Raw genomic sequence first — 23663 nt, forward strand, 5'->3', positions numbered from 1 at the left:
ACGAATGAACAATGGCCTGGTAAGTTCGTTTAAAAATATCATTCTTTAGACATTACACATTGAAACGTTTAAAAATAGCAGTAAAACACGCGCACGTCGTTTAACGCTTTGCTTTTTCTACCGTCTCTCGTCGAATTCCAAAGAAGAACACGTCATGGCACGTAGATATACCTACGTCAAATGATGGAACAGAGAGAAACTGAGCCAGTGCGAAAGAACAATGTAAAAAAAAAAAAAAAAAGAAAAAAAAAAGAAAGCCTTACGGTTCCACTTTGCTCCTACTCTCGATTCAATTACTCTTATTTTTCTTTTTCTTTTCAAGGTTTTTTTCACGTTTCCTCTCGTACCACGCTTTCGTGTCTACCATTAATTCGCGCCACGTTTCTTTTATGTAATCGATCCACATACCGATCCAAGTGCTTTTAGGCACGAGTGGCCTCCGCATTTTCGAGTGGATACCCCTTTTTGTTCTATGTACCATATACATTATCCGCGATGGAGAGGGAATCAGTCCCCGTACGCACTTTTTCCATCCTAAACTTATCCTTCATCATAAACTATATCTCGATGGTGACTATTCACTCACTGATCCGCCTGCGAAATATTTTTTACATTCATTACCGCTTACCGACCATGAACCAACCAGATATATTACTATCCTACGTAATAACACGAAAAAAAAATGATTCATCGATCGTTCTTTTCAAGGAAATACTTTTTAACTTTTATTCTTTTTTCTTCCTCGTATAAGGATATCACTTCTAAATTGATTTAAATATATCTATGAACCTTGCGAATAATTAACGATCAGAATTTAAAAAAAAAAAGGAAAATCGGAACACGAATCCTTGATTCATAAATATATAAACGCCAATAAAATCATTATCCTTGTTCGACTTTAATCCCGAATACAAATGAATTCGTTTAGCATTGCAAATTCCATCGATCACAGTACGAAATTACGTTCGCAAAACGAAATCCCTTCTCTCGACGGAAACTGAATTATTATTCACAGTTAACTCTTCTTTGCTTTACCAAACATGTTCGTTTTTGGCCAAACAAAGCCATACGTTCTCCATTTTATTGGCAAATTTCGTATTCGTCCCTTTTAATTCCCATGCCACTAACACCCCATCATCCCTCGCAATGACGATCACTTCATCATTTCTATCGCACCTATCCTTTTTCTCCCTTTCCCATTTTACCGACCTAGAGATTTACCGGAGATGCGTTTGTAATAACGCACGCACAGCATACATTATTACTTGCAGCCGGGAAATTCTTAAGGGAGAACATATATACGAGTCGCGTAATAAAGCGGCTTATATTTAACCATGCCATAGCTTTTAAAGTACGCATAGTTATTACGGAAGCTCGAAGTAAAGTATAGTTACCTCCTCGACGATTAATCGCTCGTTTTTATTCAACTTCCTCAATTCAGAATAATAATAATATTAATAATAATAATAATAATAAAATAATAATAATAATAATAATAATAATGACAATAATAATAACAATTTGTAACCATTAACTTGTTTTCTTTTCAACAAAGTAAATTCTGATTTCGTGTAGAACGTATGAAAAGTAGAAAATCCATGAGATTCTGACGATCGTGCTCCGGAATGGAAGAGGCTTGCCGAACGGCTGGAAAGATATTCCGGTTGGTGAATAAATTGCCGATGGCAAGGCCGCAACTAATGGCCGCCAGTCTGGCGTCGATACTCTTGCTTGTTGGCCGTCGTACACATACGTCGAGTTAACAAACTACTGGTAAGAAGATGTTCGAAGGAAGATGCCGTTCCTCGTATTCTTTTCTTTTTTTTTATTTCATCTCCCTCTCTCTCTCTCTCTCTCTCTCTCTCTCTCTCTCTCTCTCTCTCTCTCTCACTCTAACTCGCTTTTTATTTTCATTCTAAGCGCGATCTTACTTTAGATATTTTTACGAGAATATGATTAAATATCGATACGAGATATTGTCACGTTCATGAGCTGTCAAATATTCATGGATACGGCTCAGGTTAGGCGATAATCCCAAGTCAAAATTAAAAAAAAAGAAAAAAAAAAAAGAAAAAAGATTGATTTAAAAAAAAGGAGTAAGTTCTTCGTGCTTACTCTTAAAATCTTATTCTAAGTTTAAGATGCAAAACTATCCAAAAGAGAAATTAAAAAAATAATATGAATATACATTACGGCTGATATTAATTTGATTGAATGTTTAAAAAAGAAAAATGTTGAAAATCTTAAAAGGTATACAATATGCAACAAATAATGTATATCCAATGTAAGTACTATTCGATCATCGCGGTTTATTTTAATTGATTTATTACTTTATAATATATATTAAATATAATCAGCGGATCATTTAGATTGCCAGGATATGTACAATATTTTTTTTGCGGAAATAAAAAATGCCAAAGAGATGTACTGATCCAAGGTGTCCTTTGAATAAATATTTTAAGTATGTTATTCCGTCTCTGATATCGCTATCTCTTTTTACTCTTATATTTCTGTTCATGTATTTACTTTAAAAATTTACAGTGATCAAAAATCGCAGAAAGATCCATGCAAAATTCATGAAAATCCATGCATAACATTTTCCTCTGATGGTGAACGTGAGTATCACAACAAGCATAAACGAATAAAATGTACGAAATTAAAGCATAAAAAGCCACAAGAAAAAAATGATCGTTGTGGGATATGTTGCAAAAAGTAAATTTCTGTTATATATACGAATTAAAAGAAAAAAAAAAGAATAAATATAAAAAAATATCTCACGTAAAATTATTTTACCTTTAGCAAAAGATGTAAACTTTTAAAAACTACCACAGAACATGCCACATCCACGGATTCACTGACAAAAGCACGGTAAAATACTGATAAATTTATACTCTCAAAGATTCATAATATTTGTACAAAAAGTCTCGTTTTTTTTTATGCAACATTGTAAATAAGATCCTTAAAAAAAAAAAAAATCCTACAGACCGAAAAAATCCGGAATGAAAAAGAAGGCTCATCGGTACGAAGAGGATGAAGAAAGAAGATGTTGCAAATGTAGAATCAAAAAATGTTACGAACCTAAGAAGAAGAAAAAAAAGCGACATCGATCTCGTTGTAAGAAAAAAGGAAAATTTAGTTGGCTAAGAAAATGTCTCAGAAGTTTTTTCTTTTGTTGTAAGAGTTCTAAGAGATCTAAAAGATCCAAATCTTGCAAATCACATGTAATACATAATTCACCCCAAAGCTATGAATATTGTTGCACGTACAGAAATGTATGTTAAGTAATTGTCATACTTCATAAAGGTATCTTCAAATAAATATATATAAATTCACAACTCAAAGAAAAAAATAATTAATTTAGAAACATGAAGAAACATGAAGAAACATGAGAAAACATCGAGAAAATCGTATTGTTAAAAAAAAAAAAAAATATTTTCTTCCAGATGATAAAACTATAATAGATTTTGCGAGATATCGTAATAACAGCTTCGTCGAAAATGTGATTATTCATCAATACCATGCAGTTAGTTTTTCTATATAAAATAATTTTCCGATAATTTCTATATTAATTATTTACCTTATTATCTAGCATGATACCTCAAGATCAGTTGCATTTACATGGCGTTTTTTCAAAAGGATTAAATATTATACATAAAGGTATACATTTTTGTATGTAAACACAATCGCTATGTTCGACTCTATTTTCAATAGATCGTTGACAAAAACTGTTGCTTCTTTATCTTTATTGCATAAGGTTAATAAGTCCACAAACGTAAAGTATTTTGACGTATAATGATGCGATAATATATCGCAAAGTTAATACATTTAAGAAACTGTGACCTGAGTTACATGAAAAATTGAAATTAAGTTTTAATCGGAATTCATGTTGGTAAACATGTCATATATATACACTACTTATTTAGTTATTAGATCGTCCACTGCCTATGTCCCATTAATAAAAATCAATTAAAGTCTGTGTATGTTTTTCCAGATCTTTAAAAACATAAAAATAACTACGGTAAGTGTAATTATGCTGCATTTCGTAACATATCTTGTGATTCTATATATATATATGTATATATATATATATACATAATGATTATCTATAAATAAAATAACGTACTCTTCGTATGACTCGCCAAAGGCAGTGATCGTGATAGTTCAATAAATCAATATCGTATATATAAGTATTACGATTCATACTCTACCATATGCACGCATCATTCTTTCTAATATTCGGTAATTTTGTGATATTTTCTATAGTGCCAACTCTTATTTACATTATCTAGTTAAACTATTGTATTGTATTGAATAAAAGAAATTGAAGCTTGTATCACTTGAATATAATCGGTAAGAGAAGCATCAAGCTTCAAATATCCTGCTTCGATGCGAAGTTTTGTAACGATACGACTGGACGAGACAAATGCTCGCAAAAAGTAAATTAAACTATTACACGATACATATAGAGAATTAGTCTCGATACAGTGGAATGATCAGTCTCTTTTAAAAAATCTGGTTGTCAATCGCTACCATAAAACTGATTTAGCTGATTGGCAAGCCAAGCGAGGCAAATTTTTCTTATGCATTAAACGAAATACGACGATAGTCCCAGTAATTGTTTAAGCTAAATGCGTATTATTGGTACCCGACAATGGCAAGCTGAGAAAATTGGAATTTTTTTTCTTTTTTTTCTTTTCTTATATATATATTTTTTTTCTTTTTCTTCTTCTTTATCTCATCATACCATTGACTTATCGTGTACTGCGTCTACTAGAGTTACGCAATTGTTTTTCAATTTCGAATTGCCGTAAATCTGCTCTTTGAAGAAAATCTTGTCTCTCTAAATAACCATCCTTTCCTCTATTATGAGTTATAATTTCTTCTTCTAAATTTTCCTGCTTTTTGTAATTGTCCCAATCAAGCTTAGACTTTTCCAATGTGCTAATCTTTGCTTTCTTTCCAATCTGTCCTAAAACAGAGGAAATGCCTCCCAACCCTCCCCTTTTAATACCTCTTCCTCCTCCTCTTCCTCTTCCGGCAGGAGAAGTCGAGGCATCTGTCTTCACAGAATTTTCAGCAGAAGTTAAGGATAATCTAGCTTCTGCAGAGTCCACTGATACTTCTTTTTCAACCTTTACTTCCTCACCAGCAAATTCAAATATTTTTGTTATCTTCACTTTTTCTTCTACTTTTGGTTTTATTAAAGTAGAAGATTTTTCTTTTGGACCATTCGTTGGGGTTTGTATTTTTGGTTTTGGAGTTACCGCTATTATAGAAATGGATAATATATCAGTCAAAAATATAATTAACGTTTGAAAATTAAATTGAACAATAATAAATTATAATATCTTACCGGTATCCTTCATAAAATCTGCCCATAAAGAATCTGCTCTTTTCTTTTCTTCTTCTTCTGTAAGTTCTTTCTTTTCCGATGTTTCTGATTCCTCTTGTTCCTCTTCTTCTTTCGAATCATCTGCACCTTTTAATTTTCTTTTTGTTTTTTTCTTACGTTTTGTACTTTTATCTTTGACAGAACGTCTACCTCTCTTCTTGGTTGTTATCTTATCGGTTTCTCGTTTATTCTCATCATTTTCATCTTCCGGACCACTTTCTACTTCACCTTCAGAATCTACTTCTGATACAGGTTCGTTGTCAGCTCCATCAGGAACATAATCCTCATCATCTTCATCAGAATCAGAAGGTAACTGATGCTCTTTTGACATTTTTATACTTGGAATCTACATAACCATACATTAAGGGAGCATGTTTACTGTGAAATACAATAATGGATCAAAATATAAATTATTATTTCGATTACTTACATCTTTTGAAAAAGAATGATTTTTATAAAAAAAAAAATCTTGTTAATATTCAATGTTCGGGAACGTTCCTTACTGTATAAATTGACTATTATTTCAATCGTAGCTATTACCAATTTGCATAATTACGAAACAGATTGTAAACAATTGTTTTGAACAAGCAGAAAATATTGCTTTCATAAGCAATTAGAAAGGTTAAAGTCGTATACAATCAAGAATCATAAAACGTACAACATTCTTAACAATCACATTTAGCACGCATCTTCAGCGACGTTCGAGCGTGTATAGACTGCCATCTTTATCTGAAAGTTCGACTAAACGACGAATCAGGAGTTCAGAAATGGTCACATGACTAACAGAATATGAACATTCTGATTGGCTAATTCTCAACCACGAATCTACATTGAAGTTTTCGTGCGCATTGAAACTAACGGAGATATATGATAGGTTATTCATATAGTATCTCTATTTACCAATCATTATTGATCTATAATACTACTACAAACTAGATATTACGAATATATATCAGATAATAGATATCGAGAATATCTTGTAATCTAAAATATGAATAAAGAATAATAAAATATATATATATATATATATATATATATATATATATATATATATATATATATATATATATATATATTAATTTAATTTTACTGTTCTTTAAAGTTATATATCCTGATTAATTTTTCAAAAAGGTAAATGACAAATCTTATCAATATATTAATTATTCTAATCAAATTTCTATTTATGCATAATGTTCTTTATTAATAATATTAATCATTATCATCTATATATTTAAAAGTATGATAGTATATACATACACATATATATATATATATATATATATATATATATATGTATATACATATTGATCGTCGTATGATTACGTTCCGAAAAAATATCAAGTCGTTTCAAATTGCAAGAGATTTTTTACAAATTTGTCAAGTAATAATTTAGTCCTTTCTAAGATGCTAACAGAGTTCACTTGGGTCACTGTAATACTCATATTACAGGATCCATTTCAAATCCTGCTTCCAACGAAACGATTAACTGCCAGTCAACGAGGATTTTAGGGGGATTAATGTTATATGACCTTTCCCTTCAAATGTAAAAGTTTAAGTAAAAAAAGACCATATGTATTTTTAAAAAATTCCAATATATAATTATAATCAATTTCGAAATTGCGTATCGTCATGAAAGATTTATTATAAATTTGATTATTTTATTACTCTGTAGTTCGATCGTAAAAATCTGAAGAAAAAAAAAAGGAGAAAGAGAAAAGAAACAAAAGAAAAAAACAAAAAAGAGAGAGAGAAGAAAAAAAGAAATCAAACGAAATTTATCGGAAGTGCCAAGAGAACGGAAATAAAAAAATTTAATAGACGTCAAAACGATCGTAGACAAAGCAGTGTGCGTATGAAAATGAGTAAGTGCTTAGAAAAAGACGGTAGACAGAAGGATGTTCCAGGTGGCTCCAGATGACGCAGCTTCCAAGCTATTGGATGAAAACATTCGAAAAGCGCGAAGAGGAGGATGAAGAAGCTCAAAGAAGGAGGTTCGTAGAAGTTCGAAAGCTCCGCCCGGTTTTCTGGACACCACAGATCTCGTGGTACTTTCCACCAACGTGCTTCTACTTCCGCCTTACTTCTCCTCCCAAGTCTCTCTCTTCTTTATCTTCTTCTCCTCTTCGCCTTGGAGATACTTCAGCTGACAATTAGTATCGCGTAAGCGGTGTCTCCGACCGTCAAACTTTTCGACAAAAGTTGCGTTTCTAAAAAAAAAGAAGAAAGAAAGAAAGAAAGAAAGAAAAAGAAGAATTAAAAAAAAAAAATTAAAAAAAAGAAAGAAATAAACAAATTTCTAATCGATCAAAATATTACGAATATTATTGCTACTCTTATCGAAATTGATCGACGACGATAAAATCTTCGGGATAAATTTTTCGCTTTATCATTTCAACGAATACATAAGGATTTTAACATCGAACATGCCACGGAAACGTCGAGCGTCGACACCATCGTTGGAATGCGACGAGGAAGAATTCGCGTCGGAGGAAAAATTTAGCAAAGAAGATATGGATAGCCGAGCCCCAAGAAACGCAGCTAATGCTCGTGAACGTGCAAGGATGCGAGTTTTAAGCAAAGCATTTTGCAGATTAAAAACAACCCTTCCATGGATTCCACCAGACTCGAAACTTAGTAAACTCGATACTCTTCGTTTAGCTGCAACTTACATCGCTCATCTTCGTGCTGTTCTCAGAGATGACGGAGATTCTCATCCAGAAACGACGAGATCGTTGTCCTTGGCTTTGGTGAGATCACGATTATATTTTACCATTTAATCGTTTGAATTTTCTTATTAATTTTCATCCTAAAGTAAATAAAATCTTTCTGATAATTTATACACAAAAAAAACAAACTTAACTTCATTAATATTAACCATTTGAGTATGAAGATCGCAAGATCGCACTTCTTTTGTTCACTGTTTAAAAGTTCCTACCGATCATTGGTCCATAGAAACAATTGATCGCACGCTCAGTTTTTATCGATGCGTGTCTTTACTGTTTTCATTTAGAGATTGTTTTCATTATTATACTCATAAGTATATCGTAAGATATGACAATATTTACTATTTATCAGAAGAAAAACGACCACGATCGTCATGCTTAACATTTTTCGATCGTATTTTTTAACAGATTCAATGGTACTGAAACGATTAATTATTTTAATTAAAATGTGTCGTATTGATGTAAGATAACGATAACTTATTTAAATGGAATAATCATAGTTTTCTATATCATTATAACTACTCAATACAATAATACGCTACGCGCCAGGTGGATCCATTCGGCGTCGCGACGGCAAACGTCGTCTTCGAAGTCATCCTCTCTGTTTATGTCTCTCCAGGTGGATTGAATCACTTTAAAACCTCCCACTTACCCTTTGCTGCCATTAATTCTAACTTTGTTCTGTTGTTTGAAGAGGGATGTTTGTTTTATAGCAAGAAATAAAACAGTTTTAGCACTATTTTCTTATTAAAACGTTCGGCTTATTTCAAGAAAAACGTCTTATGAATGTCCATTGTTTATATATATATATATATATACATAAAATATTATATATATATATATATATATATATATATATATATATACACATATATATATATATTATCGGTCGAATATTCAGGACCGGTATTTTACATTTTCACGAAATATCTCAAGACTATTTCAAGATACAGCTTTAGATATTTTTACGAACAGCTCTTCTCTTTTCAGTCAATACGATTATAAGTTTAATAATTAAGTTCTTTCTTCTGCTTTATAGTCATGGCCTTTTGCTATCCAAGGAACAAACGCCTCGATGTTGATGAATAACAGTTGTAACATGTCATCCTCGACTTCTGCCAGTTCTAATCAGTATCGGGGACAGCAAGGAAGCAACGATATTCAAAACTTCCATCACGGTGGACACCAAAATGCTTCCATGCGTCACAATCATACTCACAATCATGAGGCACAGCTCTCCTATTTTTAATCCTACTTTTTGAACGGCTGATTTGAAAAGTTTCCCGATAACGAAATCGTGCCTTTAACGAGAGAAGAATTTAAAAAAGAAATAAATGTATGCTGTGCACATATTCAAGGCAATTTACAATCTATTTATTTGGAAGTGCCTTATTACTCTCTCTCTCTCTCTTTCTCTCTCTCTCTCTCTCTCTCTCTCTCTCTTTCTCTCTTTCTTTTTCTCCCTCCGTGTTATTTATTAAATTACTATTAATTGAAAACCATTATGATGTGCCATGGATGATTATTATTGTAATTGTAACCAAAACATGCGAACTAGTCGAATAAAATCTTTTTATCAATTGAAAATTCTACTATTTGTTTCGTAACTGTTTAGAAGAAATAAATACTTTTCGATAACTGTCCTTAGTACGAGAGCTATATCCGGAAACTAAAAGAGGAAGGATATGGTAACGTAAGAAGGAAAGAAGATTCGAAGTTAAATAAACAGTACGAAGAACCTTTTGTGTAAACCCAATGCTAAAATAATATATCCTATTTCTAGGACAAATCGAGCAAAACTGTCGGTATCGCTTGACATCTTTGTGCCTCAACAGACCGCCCTTAAAAATCATAATTCTCGCATTTGTCTGACTCTCCTTTACCGCCTCTTTCTTTTCACATTTCGACGAAAAGATTTGAATGTAATATTTTTATTTTTCTTAGCATACGCGATCGATTACTTAAAATGTATATTTTATACTAGGATATTAATATATTATTATAAAATATTTCTTTTTTAAATAGAAGAACAATTATGAATAATGTTCAATGATAAAATCGTAAAGATACTTTTCATAAGAATATTTATTAAATATTTCTAGAAACTATAGTAGAAATTTCTTTTTTTATTATTATTATTATTATTATTTCGATCCTATTTTACTAATAAAATAAATTACACTAGCTACAAAATAGAAGTATTTAAATATAAGTTACCAAAAAATTTAACTATATTACCAACATCGATCTTATCTGATTTTGAATCTGATCTATTTACTAATAGATCTACTATTACCGATTAAGTACAGGGTCGGCAAAATAAATATCTACTGTTATCAATCGATAAAACAGGAATTTACTATTACTAGCTATTACCGATGTATATATAGGATTGAAAAATGGTTTAATTTTATCTTACTCGATCGGTAAATACCCTTTAACGATAATAATCAAATACCAAAAGATAATTGTAACTATTATTGGCTCGATTGAAAAAAGAATTTCATGTTTCTTTTATATCATCCTTCTTTAAACACTTAAAGTTCAATAGAAGAATGACACAACACGAGATGGCAGCACTTAATGTAAATACTTCTTACACTAAATTTATTCCTATATCAACAAATAACTTAACTAATCATAATATTTAAAAATTGATATTAATGTTTACACAAATACAATTATTTATTAGACTATCAAATATTATATTTGTTATTGTACAATAAAGAAATAAAAATGTATTTATCCTTTTTACTTGGATTTTTCGCGATTTTTTCCTCTTTACTATTCTTATAAAAAAAAAATCATAGCATAAAAAAAACTTACATGGCCAAGTAAAAGCACGGAAGACGCATATGAGATTATCAAGGCAAGTCGGCCTTATTACGACTCTTGCGCGTTACAACATCATTTGTACATCCTTCATGGCGTATCACTGGCGATTGAGAAAAAAACCAGCAAGTTTCTTGATTTCGATCAAGGCTTTGTAAATCTTGATTTTATTCTTAGCGACAATATCCCAGGCAAATATGTATATTGCTAATATGTATATGACTAAGTAAACATTTGCCATAACGTTTACGATAATTTCAATAAATTTTACCTCGACAACATAATACTAGAAAAAAAAAAATTAAAAAAAAAAAAAAAATACAAAAAGAAAAATATGGTAATGCGTATTGAAAAGCTATACGATGCTCAATGAAAATTCATTCCTACTGCCGATGAAAATTCATTGAGTTGTTGTGATTTCGAGCGAGACGAGGCAACGCAGGTGTTTCATCGGAGCGTTGCCCTGAATTTTCTCGATGTGTGCGTACATACGTACGTACGTATGTACGTACCTACTCTCGAAGAAATAACAAAGTTCTTTCACGCTAGTCGAACCTCGTTCCGGTATCACTCGACTGTTTTCTTTCATCCTGTCTCAATTATTAAGCTTGAAAAGTTAGAAATATAAAAATAAAATCTAACGTGATTTTCTATTTTATACAATTAAACACAAAGGCTATATGTTTTTTCCACGAAAAATCATGAAACGGAAATGACTGGCTTTGCTAGTACGAGTGCAAGAGAAAGAAAGAAAAAGAGAGAGAGAGAGAGAGAGAGAGAGAGAGAGAGAGAGAAGGAGAAAGAGAGAGCGTTATCGTACGTCGAAAAGAAAAATGAACTCTGATAAGAGCACACGTGTTCAAAAGACGAAACGATCGGTCGGTCAATGCGGTATAGTGCGATGCGGTGCGATACGATGCGGCTCACGAGGCGGCATACAAGGCGACCGTCTATATAATCGGCAAACGTCTTTCCTCGTGTCGGACTACGGGTACGCAAGCACCTACACACGATGATACGTAAAGATACGCGCGATAGCCGAGGTACGCCAAGTACAAACGACAAGGAGGTATAAAGTTATAAAAGCAAAACAAGTACACAGACCACGCAATCTACATCTTTCTCTCCCTCTCTTTCTTTCTTATCAATTACGACGCAGGCCCGCCTGCGACCAATTATCGTCGGGAAATCAGCGGTCCTCCAATTTCCCCTTTGTCTTCGATCTCGATGAGCCACCCTCTAACACAGCTGTGCGACACACTCGAAGAAAATAGTACCGTTAACGATCGACCAGCTGCTGTTTGTTACATCTAACAAGAATATATTTTTTCGCATTTATTCCGTTAAGAGGAAATGACACTTCGAGAGAGAATTACATAAATCAATGTCTCTCGTCATATTTTCTTCTACGTAAATACGTTCTAACGCTTTCAATGGAAGTAGATGCTATAATAATTTAAAGAAAATTTGCTTCGTGTTATATGTTTAAAAGAAATTTGTTTAAAAAGAGAATAATCAAAAATTGAACGTGGATCCACTTGACGTCTCTCGGCCAAATCTCGTTTTTTGATAAGGAGAAACGATTCATAAAGTGACACGTGGATTACGTGCGAGCGCGAATTCTCTCTTACCCGTGAACAGCCGTGGCAACGATTCCAGTTCGCAATCTAAAGTAGAAATTAGCAACGATAGAACTGGATGTCGTATTGCGCGGCTGCGAATAGTAATTACGGCGAATGCAGATTGCACGCGAACACGCCTAGGTATATTCTCGATAGCGCCACTAGAGAAAATACATGTTGTCACAGCGATTCTACGTATCATTAACGTTTATCGGTATGCCTTTGCATGGGCGTCGCATAAAAATATCTTTAATATTATACCTCAAAATCTATCGATCTCGATTAGAAATTCTCGTCAATTATTTTAATTCAATTATTTTAAATCAATTCTATTATATTATTTTAATCATTTCGTTTAACACATACTTCCTTTTTTTATTAAATAAATATTCTTCAAGTTCGTAATTTCTTTTTCTTTTTTTTTTTTTTTGCATATATACCTATACCGTCTTTCGATTGTAATTTTCAATAAAAATCGATTCCATTAACAAGACACTCTGATACTGGTAACATAGAGACGATTCCTGTGAAAATCTATTCTTAAGAATTCCCATTGATATGCAAACTTAGCTACGAGCCAGGGCATTTGTGTGTTTCCTCGAGATAAGCGTTATCACATTGGCCTACCTACATGCATTTATGCTCCGATCGCTTACCAAGAACCTATCGACTTCTTTTATGGAGGTAATTACGCTAATTGAGTTTCACCTACAACAATTACTCGGCTCTTTTATGAATCGATTGAAGGTTAAACTGTTTCTTCTTTCCCTCTCTCTCTCTCTTTCTCTCTCCTTCTCCCTCTCCCTCTCTTTCTTTCTGTATACATAGCTATATCTTTCCCTTTTTTTTGAATTAAAAAAAAAAAAAAAAGAAAGGAAAAAACTCATTAAAAATTCATTAGATCTTTCCTGCGTATATAAGTAAGTACACAATTTAAATGGCAAGCATTATATATGTCCAAAGTCCTTCTCATGAAAAAGAAATTCCAATAGCAAACGGTGCGTCCCTGTGTGGCGCTTAATACCCGAAAGGATTTGAAATAAGAGATTTAATAAGATCTTTCGCCTTTTTCGATTTCACAGTCGTAAACCTAACGAACAGCTTCTCCGTTTTTAACATTACATAACTTCCTACACGAAGAGACCTTTGGAGTTTCCGAAGAGAAATCGTCTTGGAAAAAAAGATTGCGTAATCACGTCAATACTTAAAAGTCAATATGTCCACGAGAAAAATTATATTAATAAATTAACACCTTAATCGTTCCTACGAATATTATATATTTCGTAATTCGTTACGTCGTAAACAAAAACAATTTAAAATTCGCCATAAATCGTACCTTCCACTTGACTTTTAATAATCATAATTCTTATCACTAATAATTGTTGTGCTTTACAAAATTAATTCTTCCGCGATATTCTTTTAATTGTTAAATAAACAAATTGTCCATCATTAATAGAAGTAATCAATTAAAAAAAATGAAAATAATATTTCTAAGAAAAAAAATATTTCTGTCTTCATACTGTTATATATGAATTTTATTTTTCTTCCTTTTCTTTTTTGTTTTCTTTCTTTTTCCTTTATTAATGAATAGAAACGAAGGAATGCACCAATTCGATTCGACGTCTCGTTACGCGAGTGCGGCCCTGATTGTCGGCTCGCAGCCGCGGTTCGCAGCGATGGCTCGCAGCCTCGACTCTCTCAGAGGCCGAGCCGAGTGCAGGTGCGCGCCCGCCAGTCTGTCGCCAGGGTCCCCTCCCTGCCGCCTTCCCTGCCGTCTAGGACCCAGTAAAAGAAAGAAAGAGAGAGAGAGAAGAAGAAGAGAGAGAGAGAGAGAGAGAGAGAGAGAAAGAGAAAGAGAAAGAAAGAGAAAGAGAGAGAGAGAGAGAGAGAGAAAGAGAGAGATCGTGGACCCCTCCGACCACCACTATACCATCACCACCACCACAACGACCACCATCGTCATCATCATCGTCGTCGTTGTCGTCGTCGTCGCGATCAGGAAGGAGCGAGGTGAGACGAGCGAACATGGTATCGCCTCTCTCTCTCTCTCTTTCTTTCTCCCTCTCTTTTTTCTTTCTCTCTTTTCTTCTTCCTTTCGAGACCACTTTGTCCAACATCCAGCCTCTCTTTCTCTCTCGTGCAACAGGTAGTACACACGGACAGCGCAAGGCAACGGGCTATGTGAAACGAAAGCGCCTACGCCTACTACAAGATATCCGAGAATCTAAGAGTACTTTTTCCTTTTTTCTTCCCTGTCATGAAAGTCGAATACTAAAAAAGGAAGGAACGGGCCTGACGAAAGGATCGATCGGAAAAACCTATCGAGTCTTTTTAAGGGATTCACCTAACTGCAATGGGCTTGGCAATCAGTTTGATCGTATGTAGGTCTTTCTGTCTGTCTGTGTTTAATAAATGTTTAAAGTATTATTTTGAATATCATTTAAAATTCTTAACAATTTTAAATTCATTTTCTTGATATTGATTTTTGTTGAAAATGAAGATCATGTAAATAATATTAATAATTCAATTTATTCGTATAAACGAATTATTAAATCTATAAAAATGTTAAATATTTACATTTATTTGAAGATTTTTGATTTTAAAATCGGATGATTAAAATGATCTAAAATTTTACATAGATAGTATTACTTGATAAACTTACACAAAGATTTTGAATTTAAAGACGAGGCTAATGTGATAACGTTTTAAATGTAATAAGAGAGTGTTAAAAGGTAGCAGATTTAATAAAAGCGCGGATTCAAGGAGCCGACAATAAATTCGGATGGAATTCTTTAAAAGAAGGTATTTCGAAGATGTTGGGTGGTCGTGTAGGAGAAACGAAGGAAGGAAGGGAGAGAGAGAGAGAGAGAGAGATAAAGAAAGAAGATGTCCAACTCGTCAGGATTTATGCGTGAGAAAGAAAAACATACACAAACCTCTACATCTTTAAATGTACGTATCTTCGACGTATCACGATAAACGATATCTGTAAATAAACGTGTCAGATTCCAAATCTCATAGGCCCATCTAAGTGTTTGCATAATATCCATATGATCAAAGATGTTATTTTCTAATCTTATAATAAATTGATTATATATTATATCAAACTAACTATATACATCCTTGAAATCATTTCTCTAGATAAACTGTTTCGCAATAAATGTCTTATCTAATCGTCACTATGTATCATACAACTTCTATTAGTTTAATTCAAGAAATACTTAGATCAATCAATTGATTGTTCTTCTTTAACGTTATTATGAAAAGACGAGCAGGTGTGTATACGGATCCTTTCATAGAAGATTCCTTCGTACCTCACGGTAGGAGGTCGAACGGACCTTCTCATAGAACTTAAAGTTAGTCGCACCTCGAAACCGGTGGAACGTAACGAATTGTCCCGGTAGAAGAGACGTGACTCAACGGCCGCTCTTTTACAGTCGAGCGCTCATTTCGGTCGGTGAAACGGGTCGTCCTTCGAGGAGGTCAGCCCGTAAAGAAACGACTCGTTTGCTTTATCCGGTAACAATGAAGAAAACAATGGAGACATTCGCAAAGAACTTTATCGATCGTTCCTTGAAACTTTCGAATTCTTTAACGATCGATAATTATTATTAACGACAGCAACTCCATCGACACGGACAATAACGAGGAAAAAATTATCTTTGGCGTTGTAATTCGAGAGATTATCAAGAATAAAGAGATCAACGTATTAAACTCGACAAACCCATGGAGTCTTTTATGGAAGTATCGTTTCATGACAAAATGCTCGAACGAAAGGACTCAATTTAACGAAATCGTTTTACCGAGTTCGTAAACGTTTTTCTCGTTGTCGGACGTAATCTCGAACGAACCGATAAGTCGTCGTTGGCGATCGGTCGCCAAAACGGTCGTAAACATCCTAGCCGGTGATTTCACCGACGTACCGTTTCACCAATGCGAGTACCCGATTCAGAGTGCTCGAGTACCTGCCTCGTACACCTGTACGAGAGCTCGGCTTTATCGTTGTACAGTCGAATGCCACCTGTGTGACCATCTCTACCGCACAGGTGTCTTTTAAAGAATTTCATTAATTACAAATGGAAAACCTCGGTTTCTCCAAGCAGAAAGGGAGAGAAAGAGAATTAAGAAGGGAACGAAACAGCTGTCGTAATTCACCCGACACCTGCACAGATTCTCGAGTTTTCCCGATGACCTCGACCCCAAAGGCCCGATCGTATTTCCCATATCTCCCCTCTCTTTCATCAAGAGGAAATGCAATAAAGTTTACAAACCCAAGTGTTCTTTTATCATTGGTTAATCCAGCGGAAAAAGTTGATAATATAATCGAAAGATATCTTTTTATGTGTACATATTTTTTTTTTCCTTTTTTTTTCTTTTTTCTTCTAATCTTTTTATATTTTTTTCCCTTCAGACGGACACATAAATTATCTAAGAATTCATCGAAAATTCGTATTCCAATGATATTATCACAATCGATATATAATACTATTTACAAGTAGTCGAGGCCAACAAGAAGAACGCTTTGTCTTTTCTCGACGGAAAGCTTGGAAATGTTTTAACGAGCGCAAACGAAAGTAACGGTAAACAGAAGTACCTCCAGGTGCTGTTATTCACGACACCTGGACGAATACTATGCTTTTCTCAGGGATCTCAGCCCTAAAAAAGCTAGGGTTCCTAGAACCCTACCGAGTGCAGATGCGATCATAGTTACCCTCGAATATATATATATGTTTAAGATGATATAACAATGTTACATATAATGTAATAACGAATCTTTAGCACAAAGAATACATTCTCTATCGTTTTTAGTCTCTCTAAAACAGTTAATATAGTCAACGTTCTTCTTATATCTCTCTCCCTATCTCTCTCTTTCTCTCTCTCTCTCTCTCTCTCTCTCTCTCTCTCTGTCTCTCTCTCTCTCTTTCTCTGTTTCTCTTATCGATTTTCGCACGGACCTAACTTCGAAGTGAACGACTAAAGCGAAAGAACTACGATCGGCTAAAACGATTTCGGCAATTCTCGCGAGTCTCCTTCAATCCCTTTTTCTCTGAGAGGATCCAAAGACGATGTCGCCCGGGGGCACTCGTTCTCCGATCTTGGCAGAAATTCGAGCTCAGCTCCGTGGTCGTACAACACAAAACAACGACATGGGGTCCGTGTTCGCGATGGAACGAGGCAAGAACGGAAAACAGGCTCCCACGAATCCCACGACGCTCGTTGGCGAGAAAAAGAGAGAGAAAGAGAGAGAGAGAGAGAAAGAGGAGAGCCGCGAAGGAAAGGCTGCGGGTTCTCTCGGTGGCTCTCTCGCTTTGCTCTAGCGATGGCTATGATTCGACATTGAAGGCAAACAAATGAACTATATACGTTTACAACAATGTGTATTTATTTTGAATCATTCACTTCATCAAAATTTCATGAAAGAAAATCTTATTATTTTACTTATTTAAAAGGTCCAACTTAATGGGAAATATATATTTAATAGATTATTATCGTATTGGAAAAAGAAAGTTGGAGGCGCATGATGAGATCCATCATCGACATGACCCTTCGGTATCGCTTCGGTAACTTCGTACAATAAACCGAGACAGGCGATCGACCCTTTGAACAACGGAACGCGTTCGTACGGGCGTACGATCGCTTATACACGCTCGTGAGTTCTCCGGTACTCGCTCGTACGATCCGACTTATGAATGGTATCTGCACGCGTTCCCACGTCACTGAATGAGTCTCGAGTCTCTCACGTCCGGCGAGATTATCGTGGTGTCTCGTGTCTCTCTCACCCCACCCCTTTTACCGTCTTAACTGTGCAATTCTTTTCTCCTCGTACTTCTGTTATCTCAATCCTTTTAATATAAAACAAATTTTAGATGAAGGATGTAATAAAGAACGCCAAATTATTTTGGTCTCTTTTATTCGATTTTCGAATAATAGCAAAGTCTGAAGAAAAACGAATAGTTGCTAGAATCATAATCCATGGAATGTATAATATGACGATATATGACGTTTTGAGTTTAAAAATTATAATTCGCGACGGAATTATTTTAGACGATGATTTTGCAAAAATGAATGGGAAAAAAATCATAGAGTACGAGAGGGAACAGGTGTCTTGATTGGCTAAACAGGTGATCGTTTGTAGCCTTCGCTACGAGACTGGACGGTGTTGGCTTAGATCTCAGCGTAGCATCGATGAACGGACGAATAGACGGACGGACGGACGAACGAACGGACACCTGCACGCCTCCGATCGTACGTAACATCAGCCCTACTCTCTTGCATACTCGCTTGCTGCCCCCTCGCTTGCTTTCTCGGGGACCGTCGGTCCTCCTGCGGAGGGTCCGTCAGGAAGCACTCCGTCGGAGAGTGCTTGGGTGAAAAAGAAAGATAGAAAGTATAATAAAGAAAAGGAAGATAGAAGATGAATCGGAGAAGGAGTCAAGGAAAGAGTCTCGGCACCGAAACGAGTGTAGCCGAGAATAAAGGGAACTGAGAGAGAAAGATAGCGAATACCACTAATATAAGTGCGAGACGGATAAAGATAGAACGTGTTGGCATGGTTAAGGCCGACAAAGACGAACGAGCTGCGGGCTCATTTTAGCGAGCGAATAGAAGAAGGAAGGAACGTCGTTGGAGCTATGAGAGAGAAACAGCATGTGAGGAGAGAGAGATAGAAAAGGATAGTGAAAAAGAGAAAGAGAGAGAGATCGAGTTATGTCGGAGGCGCCGTGATTCAACCGAACGCGCAGGTGTGCCGCAGACTGGCCGGCGCCTCTCTGGAATGCGCGCACCCCACCGGTCTCCTCTCGCACCTCTCTCTCCTCTCGTCCTCTTCCTGCCTCTCGACAGGACTGCCGAGCCACTCTCGGTCGGTCGGACTCTCCCTCTACTCTCGGTCCACCGAGCCGATCACGACGCACACGCGCAAAAGCGCATTACGCTCGCTCGCGCACCTACACACTTATCTACGTTCACGTATCTAACCATGTATTTGTCTGTATGTACGTCCGACGCGACTACGTCACGTCCTCTCACGGCAATCAGTGCAGCTGGCCACCAACGCGTTCCCACGGGGCCAAACCAACCGGACCAGCCACCTTCGGTCGCCTTTGCGAACGCTCCTTCCCCTCCACGTTCTTTCTCTCACCATCTTCTCCTCCTTTTCTCCCTTTTTTATTTTCTTTTTTCTTTTTTTCTTTTTTTCTTTTTTTTTTTCTTTCTTTTTATTTTTTATTCTCTTCACCTTCGCGCTGAATTTTTCCACGTTGTCTCGTTCGCTCGGTCTTACCACGCAACCGATCATTCGCTTTTCGACATGTTAGTTTCGAAGAGAAACTATCACTTTATTATCGTAACAACTTTATTGTCGTCGTTTATGATTTTATTATTTTTTTTATTAACGAACTATCGCGAAGGAACAATTATTGTATTAAATAAAATTTGTATCCCATATAAATAATTAAAGAGAGAAAAAGATATATATATATATATATATATATATATATCATATGAATAAGTTTCTCAAAATATAACATTAATAGCAGGTGCACTAAAATGCATTCTCTATATCCAAAAAACCAAAACATTTAGCATCTCGAAGCACAATGCAACTTATACATACACATACATATATATATATATATATATGGGAGTCGAGCCACTGCATTTTTGTCTGTTTTTTTTCTTTTTCGTCGCTGGGCTTTACCTTCTTCGGGTCTCTCGTTCTTTTTTTTCTTCGTTTCTTTTACTTCTTATTTTCTTTATCTCTTTGCCGGCTTACCTGCTAGCCCTGCGGCTACGTTGGCAACGTACGCGTAAAAGCCGCTCTCCGGTCACTTCTCGCAAAATTTGTCGCCATGTTTTTGCTTCGCTTATCTTCATGTGGAAGGGGCAAAGTGAGAGAGATAGGAACTTTCCTGCACAACTTTCTCGCTACGATGACCATGAAATGGATTCATCGCCGTTACTCGCGACGTGAACGTAAAAATTTCGATAGAAAACAGACGGACACGAAGTCAAAGGAGAACAGAGGTGGTCCTTGTTACGTTCTCTTATCGATCGAAAGAGAAGTGGCGTCGAATGGCTTTTCACGGCTGGCTTACGTACTTTCGACTTTTCGTGATTCGACCATGATATTTATTACAGCGTAGAGGTTGTTCGTTTAAGAATTACGACGACAAGGGTTATGGGGCTATCGCCATCGATAAAGAATTTCTTGCCTTCTTTTAGACCCTTTTGCTAACGAGAAAATGTATTCTCTAACGAGTAATCATCGCAGTAATCATAACGGGATATACTGCTTCGAAAGAAGAGTCATTTTTTTATCGTCGTTCGTAATTATCTCATGCGAATGAAAATATAATAGGAAACACTATAAAATATGTGTATATACACAAAAGGAGACTCGATTCTTTATAAGATCGGAAGTTATGTACACGCAAAGACACGTTTCTTTCTTCTTGAGAGAATTTCGTCGAATACGCCGCAACCATGGCTGGAATGCATGTACGTTGCAGCATACTATCGTAGTTACCTATACAGACACAGATTTTACGGCTACTTCGAAGCTCATCGTATTTGGGTTAAAACCACGGCCATTGTATTGCCGTGAGATAGCGAAGAAAGGTGATGGGTGAAGAAGATCGAAAAAGGAAGGAGCTCGTGAAACGAAGTTATATACCAAGCACTGTGTCCGAATGGTAACAAAGTATTTCGGAACACCTGAGAAATACCTGATGCGTTCGTGTACCTGCATGGTGATGGGATGGGTATACGGTCGCTTTGAGAAATATAGGAATTCGCTGAAACACGGATTAATATCCAGTTCAGGGACGTTCAACGCACATAACACATAAACGAAATACAAAAATACCTATGCAAGGTGATCCGTGCCAATGACAATGCTTTACGATAATACTTCTACATCGGGTAGTCTCGTTGAAGAAATAAGACGTAGTTTACGCTTGGACCTGAAACGAAAAATCTTGAATAAAAGAAAGAATCTTGAAACAGCAGCATAGACAAGAACAATATCCAAGGTTTTACATTATCTTTTATTATTCGAATAAACAGGATACGTTGCATGTCTAATTTCGAATAAGATAAAAAAAAAATAAAAAATAAAAATAAGCAGATTCTTTTTTTACTTTACGACAAATAGTGAAACAAAAGTACTAGGGCACGTAAAGAATAAAGAAATTTCTATTTCCAAGCTCGCCTCTAACATAATTTGTTCTAGATTGTGAGTTGAGTCCTAGATGAAGCACAAGTATCTCAGAAAGGGGTCAAGATGCGTATCTAGTTGCGTTAATGACGATTCGTATCGTATGTACCTCTAACCTAACGCGTACGTTCGAGCGTCTGCCGTGGCACGCTCGAGGACTTGGATATTTTAAAAACGGATGACGAGGTAGTATTTTCGCGGCGCGGCCCGTTTGAACAGCTGCGCAAATAGCGAATCTTCGCGTTAGTTTGGGCACTGATTCTTGTCTCCCAGGTTTTCGTTTCATTCTCATTCCTTTTTATCAAGTTATCGCCTCGAGGCCAACACGATGATAAAGAAGAAATTTCTCGCGTGAACGATGAAAATGAGGATGATAGCAATTGAGAAGCCCTGCACGTTTACAATTAACGTCGTGTTATTCCCTCGCAATGAATAGAGCGAGAGAGAGAGAGAGAGAGAGAGAGAGAGAGAGAGAGAGAGAGAGAGAGAGAGAGAGAGAGAGAGAGAGAGAGAGGAGAGAAAGAGAGAAAAATAGAGAGAGAAAATTCGTGATGAAGCAGAGTGGCTGTATATATAGTTATAGCCACGACGTGGCCCTGATACGATGTTACAGTCTGTAGGCAGTCAGGAATCGGGAGGGTCGCCCCACAGCTAACACGTGCAACGCGCACGTGCACTCCGAGAGACCACTCTAGCCTCTGGCGCACAATCATCGGATGCCAAGATACACTCCACAGAATAATTTTCGAGGGGCACTCCCATACTTTCCTCGTGTGCGAAGCACTAAAAAAAAAAAAAAAGAACAGAAAAAGAATACAATATATGTACTATGTACGCTATCACAGGAAACAAATTTCATAATTTAACGAAGAACTAATCGTCCTCGTTCAAGTATTTATTGTTATTACGTACATCATATAAATGGTTATTCGAAACTAACGATTTGTCCTACGCATTGATGAGACTTAAACGTAGACGCGTTCCAACGCGTCATTCGAAGAAAAGATATTTTCTTATGTACATATTTTCAGCTCGAGCACGTTCCAACAACGTTCGTGCTTAAGGGAAGAGACACGTTGTACCGGGCTTTGCGTTAAGACTTGCATTTTAAAGATTCTTTTTGTTGTCCGCTATATTCTGACCTGCGAGCTAAATTTAATAAACACAATTGCGTTTGAAATTTGTATCGAAATAATACTAGGATGAGTAAGAGTTCAAGAATCCGATCAGATTGATAAAGGAAAACATGGAGAGGCAAGTAATTTTATGTATAGTTACACATTGCGTTCGCATGGTAGGGAAATTTATTCGTACGAGTGTACACGCGAGGTGAGTACCTACGTAGGCTATCGCTGTGGTGCGACAGAACAACGACGACGACTACTACTACGACGACGACGACGAGGACGAAGACGACGACGACGACGACGACGACGACGACGACGACGACGTCGACGACGACGACGACGACGACGACGTCGACGACGACGACGACGACGACGATGAGGACGAACGCGATGCGGCAGGAAGCACACGATTACCACGGACTCTCACTTTGGGGTCGTTCGTTGCACGGTGCAATGTGCGCATCGGGCAGCTGCGGAAGAAGAAGAAGAAGAAGAAGAAGAAGAGAGACTTGCTTGAGTTTCACCACTCGCGATCTCTAGCCGAGCACGACGCTCCGATCTCGAAAGGGAGGTGAGACGAGCGCGAGCAACATAACAGCGTCGTCGCCGTCTCGCTAATTATAGGCAGTCTACGTTCTTCGACAACTCGAGATTTCGCGCCTTTTCCTTTCCATCTTTTTTACATCCTTTTATCCTTCCTTTCCTTTCTTTTTCCTTAAGAAATACTTAACGCACACTTCGTTATAGATT

General features: G+C 36.1%; 2 protein-coding genes across 2 annotated transcripts; one reads left to right on the top strand and one right to left on the bottom strand.

The window, feature by feature from the left end:
* Window positions 1–3726: 3726 nt before the first annotated feature.
* LOC124426999 (craniofacial development protein 1) lies at window positions 3727–6104 on the bottom strand. Its single transcript, XM_046969393.1, has 3 exons — window positions 5823–6104; window positions 5354–5738; window positions 3727–5266 (listed from the first exon to the last, which is right to left on the bottom strand). Exons 2-3 carry the CDS (start codon window positions 5721–5723, stop codon window positions 4752–4754), a joined length of 885 nt encoding a protein of 294 aa, XP_046825349.1. The 5' UTR covers window positions 5724–5738; window positions 5823–6104; the 3' UTR covers window positions 3727–4751.
* Window positions 6105–7519: 1415 nt separating this feature from the next.
* On the top strand, window positions 7520–9670 carry LOC124424274 (transcription factor 21). Its single transcript, XM_046963091.1, has 2 exons — window positions 7520–8139; window positions 9155–9670. Exons 1-2 carry the CDS (start codon window positions 7816–7818, stop codon window positions 9362–9364), a joined length of 534 nt encoding a protein of 177 aa, XP_046819047.1. The 5' UTR covers window positions 7520–7815; the 3' UTR covers window positions 9365–9670.
* Window positions 9671–23663: the final 13993 nt, after the last annotated feature.

Source organism: Vespa crabro, chromosome 1, assembly GCF_910589235.1.
Source record: "Vespa crabro chromosome 1, iyVesCrab1.2, whole genome shotgun sequence".
Classification (NCBI taxonomy): Eukaryota; Metazoa; Arthropoda; class Insecta; order Hymenoptera; family Vespidae; genus Vespa; species Vespa crabro.

Bases quoted from the DNA above. Each gene is read 5' to 3' on its own strand.
- LOC124424274 (XM_046963091.1), top strand. From the start codon at position 7,816: ATGCCACGGAAACGTCGAGCGTCGACACCATCGTTGGAATGCGACGAG. The intron at 8,140-9,154 runs GTGAGATCACGA...TCTGCTTTATAG, and splicing joins GATCGTTGTCCTTGGCTTTG to TCATGGCCTTTTGCTATCCA.
- LOC124426999 (XM_046969393.1), bottom strand. From the start codon at position 5,723: ATGTCAAAAGAGCATCAGTTACCTTCTGATTCTGATGAAGATGATGAG. The intron at 5,267-5,353 runs GTAAGATATTAT...TTTCTATAATAG, and splicing joins AGATTTTATGAAGGATACCG to CGGTAACTCCAAAACCAAAA.